This window comes from Rhinolophus hipposideros, assembly GCF_964194185.1.
Source record: "Rhinolophus hipposideros genome assembly, chromosome: 13".
NCBI lineage: Eukaryota > Metazoa > Chordata > Mammalia > Chiroptera > Rhinolophidae > Rhinolophus > Rhinolophus hipposideros.
In genome coordinates, this window is record NC_138059.1 from 891,645 (window position 1) to 903,554 (window position 11,910).

Sequence of the window (11,910 nt, forward strand, 5' to 3'; positions counted from 1 at the left end):
AGCTTGGCTTTTCTGACGCCTGCCACGCCACCACCCAGCCTGCTACTCACCAGCTTAGACGGCAGCACGTTGTCCACAGACTGCTCACAGGTCCTGTGGGTGCCCAGGGGCGCCAGGAGGCCAGAGATTGAGAGGCACCCAGGAGAGAGGCCCCACTGGCCACAGAACCTGGGAGGTATAGAACCTCCCACCCGGTGGCCTCCGTTTTGTCCACCCACCCACCCACCTGGCTCTGGACCTAAACAGGACCAGCAGGGCAAAGGCATAGCCCCGCACCACCTCTGGGCAGAACATGGGCTCACTTCCCGCCTCCTTGAGATGGCTCAGAGGGGCGGGGGCTGCCTGGCCCCCATGGCCAAGGCAGTGTGATTTGTGGTGTGGAGCGGCCCAGAGGAGGCCCTGGGGACACGGACACAGCAGGCTGGGGCCAGAGTACCCCAAGCCGAGGTCCCCTCCAGAGCTCCCTGGACATCTCAAGAGAGTGGCTGGGCCACAGAGGGGACAACGGGCAGGCTGGGGCAGCCTGAGGGGGGAGGCAGCTCATCCAGGCTCACGCTTGCCATGCTGGAGGTGTGTTTCCAGAGGGCCCCAGGGAAGCCTGGGAGAGGATCTGGTGTGACAGGCACCCTGGAGGCCCGGGCCAAGGTCTGAAGGGGCGCAGGCCCATTCAGAGTATTGCACTCCAGGGTGGCCGCCCTGCACCTCCACCTCTGTCCATCAGCGACTGCCTGACCACCCACCCCGTGCGCTGTAGGCCCTCTTGCTCCCGGCCTGGCCTGCTGCATGGCTGCTTGTCCTCTGCCAGCCCTTCTGGGCCTGGGTCGAAGGGGCAGAACTGGCCGAAGCAAGAGGACTCAGGTGCCTCAGCTCAGCCTGTGTTCAGGTGGGGTGGACACTGCACGCCCACGAAGCCACACGAGGGTCTAGGGGTCCTGCGTCCACCAGGCCCTGTCTGTGGGATGGGGTATCTCGATACCAGCCCCAAAGGTGACTAGAGCTAAGGCGGATTCATGTGTCTGTGACGACTCGCTTTCCATCAAGCAGCGCACAAGTTTCTGGTCATTTGGTGATTGTTGCTGGGGCCACTGCCCAGGACCCCACACTGGGCCGCCTGCAGCCAGTGCAGCAGGATGGTGGGATCTGGAGTTAGACGGGCAGAAGAAGGGGCCCTCCCCGCTAGTCAGTAAACTGAGGGTTCCCTGTGGGCAGCTCCCTTCCCCTGCCTGGCCCCGGGGCTACTCTGGCCCGACACATGCAGGCCACGTGTCCTCGGCTCGCGACCCCTTGGGTCCCTCTGTGCCAGCTTTGGCCCAGGCCCTTGGAGGTGGGGCAGGTGGGCACAGTGTGAACCACAAACCCCAGGCTAAGCGCTGACAAGGGAGGGCTGCAGGACCACCCCAGCCTCTTGCCTCCTCCCCTAGGGACCTCTCGACACCCTCTGTGAGCTCTCCACAAAGGGCAAAGCTTGGCAATGGAAGGGCTTAGTATAAATTCTCCCTCCTGTGCTGCGATGGACAGACAGACGCGGTTGTTGGTTGGGCCTGATCTGAACTGTGGCAGCTCGGCTTCCAGGATGCAGACGGAGGCCCCCACACCACTTGGTGGCAGAGGGAGTGGGACCCAGTGCCCCACGCTGTAGCCCATCGCCTGGAAGCAGCCAGTCTGACAGCCAGAGGCCAGCATGGAAGGCTCCAGAAAGACTGGGTGCTCTGGAAGCCAGAGATGCTGGGCTGATGGCTGCCCTGTGCTTCTGGGCCCAGTCTTGCCCCACCCCATTCCCTGTTACCCATTTGGGGACCGGCTCAGCCTCATTCATATTCCCAGGTGGGAGGAGGGAGCCATTCCTCTAAGCTAAGGGTGCCCATTGGTCACTTGGTTCTCATGCCAAGGGACAGGCCAATAGATCCTCAAGGATGAAGGTCCAGATCACCCCCAGTCCAGACAAAGTGGGGTGCCTCAGGCCTGTGCCAGAACCACACTCCCCGCCCAGGAAGGGTCACCTTCCCTCCTCTGGATCCTACCACTCTAGCTGGGCTTGTGCCCTCCCATGGCCTGCCCTTGCGGCAGGTGACACCGCTTCTCAAGGACAGCGAGCCTCATGTGAGGGCAGTGGCCAGGTGCAGTGAGATGTCCTCACTCTGGCTCTCCTGCCACTGCAGGTGGCCTGGGCAGGGAAGGCCAGCTGGCTAGATGAGACCCGAAGTCATGTGACCAGCAGAGTGGACCACGTGGGCTGAGAGCCTGCAGCGGGGAGGAGGGGCCTTTGCAGACCCTCAAGGTTGGAGGGGAGGGGTGAGCTTCATTTGCGGGAGACCCGGAGCATGGTCCACTATCCGAGCTCCAAGCTGGCAGGTCTTGGGGCACGTTTGGGGCGTTTGGTGTCAGAGGTGAGGAGCAATGGGCAAGGGTGAGCAAATAACGTCCCGGTGTGGGTATGCAGGAGGCACGGACTGGGGAGGGGCCAGTGGCATTGGAGCCCCTCCCCAAGGAGGCAGCTGCCGAGTGCACATCCCCAGAATGATGCTGGCATTACAGCGGGCTCCTCATTTTGAGGGCAACGGAGCTTCCCAAGTGGGGCGGGCGCCAGGCCTGTGGCCACTGAGCCCAGGAGGAAATGCCAGCCTCGGAGAGGCCTTGAGCACTGCCCTGCTGCCCCAAGAAGTGCGGCTTCACCTCCTAACTTCCATGCAGGGGGCCCACAAGTGGCCACTCGCCCAGCTCAGGAGCTGCCTCCGAGGGACGAACACAACTTGTCCACACCTCCTGCACTGGTTCTTGGGCACAAGGACTTTCTGATGGAGCGTGGACAGTGGGGATCTGAAAACCTGTGTGCCCTGCAACAGGACAGACGCACAACTGCAGAGAGCCACGAGCACTAAGCTGAGGGCTCCCAGCAGAGGTGGCCGTCGGGCCGCACAGTGGGTCCCACCTCAGCAGGGCCACCCGAGCTCCTGATCCCTCCCCACATCAGACCAGGCCCCTTCAGCGTGTCCTCCCAATCCTCCCAGCTGTCGGGGTCAGAGACCAGTCATTCTGCACGCCCAGAACGAACCCTCTGCCACAAAGCCCGACTGTCCTGAAATGCTGCATTATACCATCAAGCTTCCGCAGGCTTGTTTTCCATCAGGGATCCCTGGAAAACCTTACTGGTGGAAGGTGCCCCTGGGGCAGGCAGCCTGGCGCATAGTAGGTGCTCAATCGAGATTTGTAGGGTAGGTTTAATGATGAGCCACATGAGTGGTCCCTGTGGAATTCTGTGGGTCCCACGGCTGATTGATGGGTGTGAGAGGCTCTAGGAGTGTGGTGCTGCTGTATCAGAAGGAAGAGCCCTTTCTGGGAGTTGGTGTGTTCCCCTCCCGGCCACAAAACTGACTACTGAGGGAGGGACAGGACAGCCTTGCCCCGCGGGCCATTGTGACACCTGTTTGCTTTTGCTGTGGCACTTCTACCGGCCACTCCTGGCAGACAGGAGGAGGACCTGAGCCCTCCCAGCCTCTGTTCCCCGCATCCAGCTAGGTGCCTCCTAATAGCCCCACCCCCACCACCGAGGCCAGCACCTTCCCAGGGCTGGGCCAGTCTGTCACACCCACCCGCAGGAGCCCGCTGGGCAGCTGGATGGGCACGCCCTCAGGAACCTGTGTACAGGGGCTGATGGCCTCTTTTCCATCCTGGCTGGCTGGAACTTGACAGGCAGGACCAAGTACGTGGAGGCCAGGGGGTGGACGGAGAAGCCAGCAAGAGCCCGGGAGGGCCGTGGGCCTCTGCAGGGTCTCCCGCTCCCAGGCTTGAGGGGGCCAAGAGCTGAGGGCAGGCCTGTTGGCCCAGAGAACTTCTAGAAAGCCAGTCCAACCTGAGGCCAAGTCCAGGGCCAGGGGAGTTTGCCTGGTGCCTAAGCCAGTAGTGGATGTGGGTGCCCAGCTCAGCCTCTGGCAGCCCTTTCCTTCCGGGTTGCTCTCGGGTGGGGGAGACTTGGGTTCCAAATGTTCCTGTGCCTCCCCCCAGTTCTGAGTACAGCCGCCTCGCACGGCTAGCTCTCTCTCCTAGTGGATAATGAATGAATGGGTGAGGAAATAAGTGATATGTGCAAGGTAATTGAATGTGTGTGTGTGAGCGAATGAAGGGGTGGCTGGCCCTGGGCTGGCGCAGGGCCCAACGTCCTTGCACATCCCATTTTGGGGCCAGATGTGGGGAAACTGTCTCAGTGGTAGCTGAGTGTGAGCCTGGAGGAGGCTCAGGGTAGGCGGGGCGGCGCAGGGCATCAGGGCTGATGTGCAAGGGCCACCCTGGCCTCAGCTGCCTCCTTGCGCTTCTCGGGACAGCGGAGACGCTTGGGCCGACCAGGGTGCCACAGAGCCCGGGCATGGCCATGGGTCCATGCCCCTTGGCCTGAGGCCAGGAGCTGTGAGGAAGCCCACATTGACCCCTGGTGTTGGGCTCCTCCATGCCAGGGTCCTCCTGGGCTTGGGACCAAACCCCTGCCTGGTCCAGTGGCGTGAGGGGCAGAGATGAGGCACAGCAGTCCAGCGCAGGCACTCTCCCTGTCAGACAGGCAGCCGCACCACCAGCTCACACTGCAGCTTCACTCCTGGGGGAGCGCCTCTGGACATGGGAGGCTTCAAAGGGAACCCCAAACCCTGCAATGCATCCTGGAGTCCAAGCACCTGGCCTGGGGCCTGGGTTCTGCCACTTGCTGGGCCATCCCTGTTGGGGGGGTCCCCACGCTTTGCCTAGCCCTGCCTGACAGGGGAGTCCTTGCCCAGCCTGTAGGATGGGGTGAGGGGGAAGGGGAATGGGGTGCCCACCTGGCACAGGGCAGCCAGGCCACCCCATGACATCTTAGGAAGTGAGATTTCACTCCCAATTGTACGACATTTTTTATTATGGATACTCGAGCTGGAACAAGGTACAAGCCCTGGGAGCTAAATGCCCCCAGCAAGTGTCTAGGCTGCCCCTGGTGACACTGCCCACATCTTTCCAGACCTTTTTTCCTGTGCACAAACGGTTACATTTAATATTGAATTTTTAGATTGTAAAAGTTATGTAACCGCAGTACAGAGAATTGGGGGGGCGCTCTGGGTCAGGCCGCAGCGCGGGTGGCCCCTCCCATGCCCGTTGACCCCTGAGAGGCGATGTCAGGGACTTCTCCCTTGCTCCTGGCACCCACAGCCCCACAGCCCTTTGCCCAGTCACCGACCCTGGACAACCGGATTCACCTTCGGCCAGTGAGGCCCTGTCCCTCGCGTCTTCTCCTCGTGCTGGAGCTTTCACCTCCGTCACCCATGCCCACCCGACCCAGCACCGTGCCCCAAAGCCCCGCCAGGGCGGGTGGGCAGCTGGGGCCGGGGATCCCCAATTCCGGAGCCGAGCCCGCGCCGCGTGCCGCCCCCGGCCCCTGCGCCCCCACTCCTCCATCCCCCCCGCGCCCCTTGGAGCCCCGCCGTCCCGAGTGCATCCCGCCGCACAGAGGTGCCAGCAACTTTGTTGACTGAATTCCTGAACCCTCCTGAACCACGCGCTAAAAATAACCGGCGTGCCCCGCGCAGCGCCCGCCGGGCCGCAGTGTCACCGTGTCAGGAGGCCGGAAGGTCCCGGCGCCGCCACGCTAGCGGGCTGGACGCGGCCTCCCCGCCAGTCGAGGAAGGGCTGCGGGTTCACGGCCAACGAGGCGGCGGGGGGACCGAGGCACCGAGGGGAGCCCTCTGTTCTCGGAGACTCTCCGGCTGCCCCGTAGCGGGCGCGAGGCCCCAGAGGCCGCAAACCGGTCCCGGCTCCCTTCTCTGCCTCGCGCCCTCGCGCCCCCCATGTCCTCTGCGGGTGCAGTCCCCCGCGGCGGCCACCAGAGGGCCCTGCCCCCTCCTCTTCCCCGGCGGCGGGTCACTACCCCTTCCCACAGCTGTTCCCCGCTGGAGATTGACAGCTGGGCTCCAGGTTGCCATGGGGATAGGCAAATAAGGGCGGCGGGTCTGGGGCTCCGATTGGTCCAGGGACGCACGTCCCTCCCTGGGAGGCGGGCCTCCGTATCCGGCTCTATAAAGGGGAGAGACCCGCGCGGCGCTCTGCCGTGGAGGCGGGGCCGGCGGCTCGCGGGCGGAGGGCGGGGAACCCCAGCAGCCGGAGGCTGCGGCTGCACCGCCACCCGCCCGGCCACCTGCCCGGGCGCTGGCGTTCGGACAGGGAAGTGCGGCTGGCCTGCGCCCTCCAGGGAGCGGCCTGAGGCCGCCCGAGAGGCCGGGCCGGCGGCGTCCCCAGCGGTCGCCCCGGAGTTGACTGCGCGAAACTTTTCCCTGCGCGTTTCTACGCGGCGGCACCGGATCGGTCCCCGCTCCAGCCGCAACCACCCCACCGGGACCCGACGCCCGTGGGAATCGAAGGGGGGGGAGAGGCCCGCGGCTCCCCCCCCACGCCTTCCGTCGGGGCGCAACCGGGCGCGGCAGCGGGGCCGGGGCCCCGGGCGATGGCCACGGAGCTGGCGATGGGCGCCGAGCTGCCCAGTAGCCCGCTGGCCATCGAGTACGTGAACGACTTCGACCTGATGAAGTTCGAGGTGAAGAAGGAGCCACCCGAGGCTGAGCGCTTCTGCCACCGCCTGCCTCCCGGCTCGCTGTCGTCGACGCCGCTCAGCACGCCCTGCTCCTCCGTGCCCTCCTCGCCCAGCTTCTGCGCGCCCAGCCCCGGCACCGGGACTGGCGGCGCTGGCGCCGGGGGCGGCGGCGCGGCGCAGGGCGGGGGCGTCCCGGGGCCGGCGAGCGGGGGCCCCGGCGCCGTCGGGGGCGCCCCGGGGAAGCCGGCGCTGGAGGATCTGTACTGGATGAGCGGCTACCAGCACCCCCTGAACCCGGAGGCGCTGAACCTGACGCCGGAGGACGCGGTGGAGGCGCTCATCGGCAGCGGCCACCACGGCGCGCACCACGGCGCGCACCACCCGGCGGCCGCCGCGGCCTACGAGGCCTTCCGGGGCCAGGGCTTCGCGGGCGGCGGCGGTGCGGACGACGTGGGCCCCGGCCACCACCACGGCGCACACCATGGCGCTCACCACCACCACCACCACCACCACCACCACCACGGCGGCGCGGGCCACAGCGGCGCGGGCCACCACGTGCGCCTGGAGGAGCGCTTCTCCGACGACCAGCTGGTGTCCATGTCGGTGCGAGAGCTGAACCGGCAGCTTCGCGGCTTTAGCAAGGAGGAGGTCATCCGGCTGAAGCAGAAGCGGCGCACGCTCAAGAACCGCGGCTACGCGCAGTCGTGCCGCTTCAAGCGGGTGCAGCAGCGGCACATTCTGGAGAGCGAGAAGTGCCAGCTCCAGAGCCAGGTGGAGCAGCTGAAGCTGGAGGTGGGGCGCCTGGCCAAGGAGCGGGACCTGTATAAGGAGAAATACGAGAAGCTGGCGGGCCGCGGTGGCCCCGGGGGCACGGGCGGGGCTGGCTTCCCGCGGGAGTCCTCGCCGCCGCAGGCCGGCCCCGGCGGGGCCAAGGGCGCTCCCGACTTCTACCTGTGAGCTCGAGACCCGAGCCCGCGCCGCCGCCGGGAAGCGGTTCGGACTCCGCGGCCCGGCACGAGGACGCGAGGCCGTCCGGGTCCAACTCCGCCTCCTCCGGCCGGGCTGCGCCCCGCACGTCCCGCTCCAGGTCCGCAGGCGCGGGACCCGAGGCGCCTCCGTGCGGCGCGGCCCTCTTACTCGCAGGCCGGCGCCGAGCACGTGTGGGGTCGCAACTCCTCCGCGCACCTGGCGCGGTGATTTCCAGGAAAGTCGCGCCGGGCGGAACTTTGGCGTCCACGTGTACGTGTGCCGCGCGCCGTCAGCGCCCAGATGCCGTCCTGCCCGCCCAGGGGGCGCGGTCCCCTCCCGGCAGCCCCGCCGACCCTTCCGTCTTTTGTCTTTCTTTCGCCTCTCTTCCTTGCCCCTTTTTTACTCCTTTTAAAAGCCGCCTTATTTTTTAAGTATTTATATTTATTTCGCTCGGTGATTAGAAAAGAAAGCCCTGGAAGACGCTCTTTCCTTCCCGCCGAGGTCACCCTCGGACGTCCGCGTGTCCCAGCATGTGTCACTTGCTCGGAGGGTCCCGGCCCCTGCCTGCCCGCCTGCCCCCACCCTGTTCCCGCGTTCCCAGGACTTGAGGTTGTGTTCAGACCTGCTGCCCAACTGTACTCGAGGGGGGGAGGGGGGTGGGGTTGGCCTGGACTCCCGCGCTGCTATTTCTCTATGCACCAGATCGTATTTATGACCCCCGGGGAAATATATCTTATTTTAACCTTGAAGAGAAGTGAAAGAAATAAAAAAGTAATGCACAGTGTTTGTGGCAGAAAAAAAAAATTTAAGAGGAGGTTTTGGCTTGAACCTCCTAGCATGGGGGCGGGTGAAGAAAATGTATTTATTTTAATTTAAGTTGTGTTTCGTTTTGTTTGTGAAATCTTTTTTTAAAAAGCCTGATGCTTTTTGGACTAGCAGGGGAGAGGGTGGAGAGGCCGGAGCTCTGGCCCCTGCCGGCCTGCCCGGCCCAGGACTCCCACTGTTCTGGCTCCCGGAGCCCCTGTTCCTGCTGAGCGCTTCGAGTAGGACGCTCGTGCGACCGTTTAAAGTTTTGTTGTGTTGTTGGGTTTTGTTGGGTTCTGTTTTCATTTGCTACAAAACTGAGGAAAGGAGAAAAAACAAAAAAACACACAAATAAATCCGTTTGGATCCAAATGTCACTGGAGCCTGGCTGGTTTTTCTGTGGCTTTCGTTTTTGCTATATTTTTCCCCAGTTAGAAGGAAACTAGGACCCTGACCTGGGTCCTGCCTTAGCTCTGGGCCAACCCCGGGCAGTAGGAGAAACTGACCAGAGTTGTAAAGAGCACCGCTGTCAGTCAGCTGGCCCCACCCAGCAGGCACCTGCACGCACCTTCCCCTCAGGGCTGCCTGGTGTGCAGGAGGGCAGCTCTGGGGTGGCCCCGGCCACCTCTAAGGCGGGATGAGGCAGTCCTTGGTGGTGATGCCCTGTGCAGACCATGGCATCCTGGTGGCAGGCATTGTCCCCAGATCTTTTCAGCCCTCGGTCTCCCACCTGAAGTGGTGGCCTGGCCTCTGTCTCCTGGAGGTCCCCTGAAGAGCCAAGGCCTGGACTGCTGGGGCACCGGGGATGGGACAGAACCTCTAAATATTTCACCACCCTACATGGGCCTGGCAGTGGCAGTACTTGGCGGACTGTCTCCCTTCACTACCGGACAGATTCGGCGAAGCTCCGTGGTTGGGCCTTCTTGGGGAGAAGAGCTTCCCGGGGAGAGGGCTGCCAGCTTTCTGTCTGGGACAGCCACGTTCTGTGAGTGCATGGCGAGTTTGTTTTATTGTTTCAACCTGAGAGACCCAGAGAAAAGGTGAGGCTGCTGCTCCGCCTTTGCTTTAAACTCAGAGCAGGAAGTTTTGAGCGAAATCGGCAAGCCCAAGGGCTCAGACACCTCCAGCCGCCAGGAGGGGAGCACGATGGTGCTGAGAGGTGTGTGTGGGGGGTAGAGTGAGTGAAAGGGATTAAATAGGGAGGCCGCAGGGTGACCAGAAGGAGCCAGGCCCAGCAGGTCCAAGCCAACCCAGGACGGAACCCACCCCCTTCTCCTGCCAGCTCAGACCGAAGGATGTCACCGGCCTCGGCGTCCTTGCACAGCAGCCGTCTCTCGCCACGGAGGGCCCGGAGCCTAGGCGTGTGCATGGCAGGTCCACTGGCTTATGTTTGACGAGGACACCTTAGTTTTCACTGTTGCCACCTGCGGGGCCACTTGGGAGCCTTCCTCCTGGCAGAGAAAACGGGTCAGAGGCCAGGAGCGGTGGAGAAGGAGCCGCACAGTTCTCCGCGGGCGCTGGGCTTGATTCCACTTTCCTCTGCTAGTCTCTCTTTTCTCTCTTCCTTCCTTCTTTCTTTTTCCTCTCTCCTTCCTCCCACCCCATTCCCTCCTTCACCCGCTTTCCCCTAGGATAACACGGAGCAGATAAACGGACGTGGAAAACGTGAGAGTATCACGGCAGGCAGGAGGAACGGGTTTTGTGTGTTTAGAAACAGATCTTTTCCAAAAGCATTCGGGGATCCACCGACTCGCAACAGAACAGCCGATTGTGCGTAGCACCTCCGGTGTCCCCCAGGCCAGGAGAGCAGAGTGAGGCCGCAGCCCCGGGGCGGGCGCACTGGTGCCGGGGGGTGGGGGGTGCAGTCACCTCCGCTGTGGCCAGCCCCACCCTGCCAGGCCTCCCAGGGGAGACACCGGTGCAGCCAGGCTGGGGGCAGGGAGGGAGGATTGTGGGGAGGGAGGCTTGGGGGGGGGAGGGCTGTGTGAGAATTGGAGGCCTTGGCACTCATAGGGCCTGGGGGACGGGACCAAGCAGAGCTCAGGAGTGTGGACAGATAAGTGCTGGGGTGCAGTGGTCTGCGTCTGCCTGTGTGTGTGCGCGCGCGCGTGCACACTCCAGTCCGTGCAGGTGTGTTCTGGCAGAGGCAGCACTGAGATGCCCAGCTAGGAGCCACCTCATCACAGGTCTGAGGGAGCCCTGGGCCTGGGGCGGGCATGACCACAGTGTCCAAGCTGGAAGAAGAGCCTCCCACGAGCACCCAAGTCCCTGAGCCCGGTGCCCACCCTGGGAAGGGTGGCTGACGCCGTCTGCCTGGATATTCAGGGGGCTGTGGTGACTCCCTTGCCTCCTTCACGACCAGCAGGAGCTATTCCTCTCCCCCTCCCCCTGCCCCTGCACCTCGGGCCCTGTCAGCCCACCTGGTCCATCCTGTGCCCTCTCTAAGGAGGCCCGGGACCCGTCTTGCCAACAGAATTGGCTGTGGGGCCCCCAATCACCCTGGGCCTTCCCCTCCCTGCACCACCCCCACCCCACCATTGCCTTGCGGGAAATCATTCATTCATTTCGTTGTCATTTTATTCAGTCTGAGTCCCTTCTCTTCGTGGGGCCCAGCGGGAGAGCACAGCAGGGACCAAATAACAGCCCTGGCTCCCGAGGAAGTAGACAAAATGCCGAGGAAGAGAGCTGGTCAGACTGCGGGGAGCCTGGGAGGGAAGAAGGCCGGGAGGGTTGGGGTTTGCATAGTACATGGTGGTTGGGGTGCCCTGGAGGGTGGCAGGAAGACCTCGTGTTCCTGGGAACCATCCTCCCCGCAGCACTCTCCTCCCAGAGTGGCAGGAGAGGCTTAGGGGGCCACATGTGTGGACCTGTGATACTGTGATGGGTGGGCCTGGGAGGGGACAGGGCCGTTCTCACACACTTGACATGTGCACACTCCACGCACACTGGACATGTGTGCATTCGACTGGTTCCCCAGCACCGCTGCCCCACAACGGCCCTGCCACAATGGCCTGCCCAAGACAGAGGTCACTCCCATGGCCTGACTCCTCACAGCTGTCCTCAGTGCCCCTGGAATTCCAAGGATTGGGCTCGGGCACTCCTCACCAGCTGCCCAGCTCCAGCTCCAGCGGCCCTGGGGGCGGCCTCATTCCAGGCTGCTACACACACACAGAGCAGCAGCTAGGCCTCACCTTCCACATCTGCAAGGGTCCCCCCACCCGCCCCCCAAACACATGTACACAGCACAGCTGCTCCCCGCATCCTCCAGCTGTTAAGGATCCCAGGGAAACTCTGAACATGGGTCCTGGGTGCCACAAGTGAGAGCCCAAATGGGGTGTCCCCCCACCCCCAACCCCTGCCTCAGTTGGGACTATCATCAGTTGCACTGAGCTGGGCACTCTGTGTCCAGGGCTCATTCACTCAGTGGGTACTGGGACCAGCCCTGGGCTGGGCCTGTGTGGTGCTCGGCTGGGCTGGAAGCGCAGGTGTCTGTGACAGTTCTGCCCTACAGACAGGCCTGTGGGGAACTGTGCGTGGGGGGAGTGGCCGGTCCACCCACCAGGGCTGGGAGCCTGGGGTGACACCGTCTCCTGGGC

The 11,910-nt window shown here is 63.7% G+C and overlaps 1 protein-coding gene across 1 annotated transcript; it reads left to right on the plus strand.

Moving 5' to 3' along the window:
• Positions 1–6,454: 6,454 nt before the first annotated feature.
• MAFA (MAF bZIP transcription factor A) lies at positions 6,455–8,677 on the plus strand (the record flags this gene model as incomplete). The annotated part of the gene is made up of 1 exon (XM_081070370.1): positions 6,455–8,677. The coding sequence occupies one exon, from the start codon at positions 6,455–6,457 to the stop codon at positions 7,496–7,498; it is 1,044 nt and encodes a 347-aa protein (XP_080926496.1). The 3' UTR covers positions 7,499–8,677.
• Positions 8,678–11,910: the final 3,233 nt, after the last annotated feature.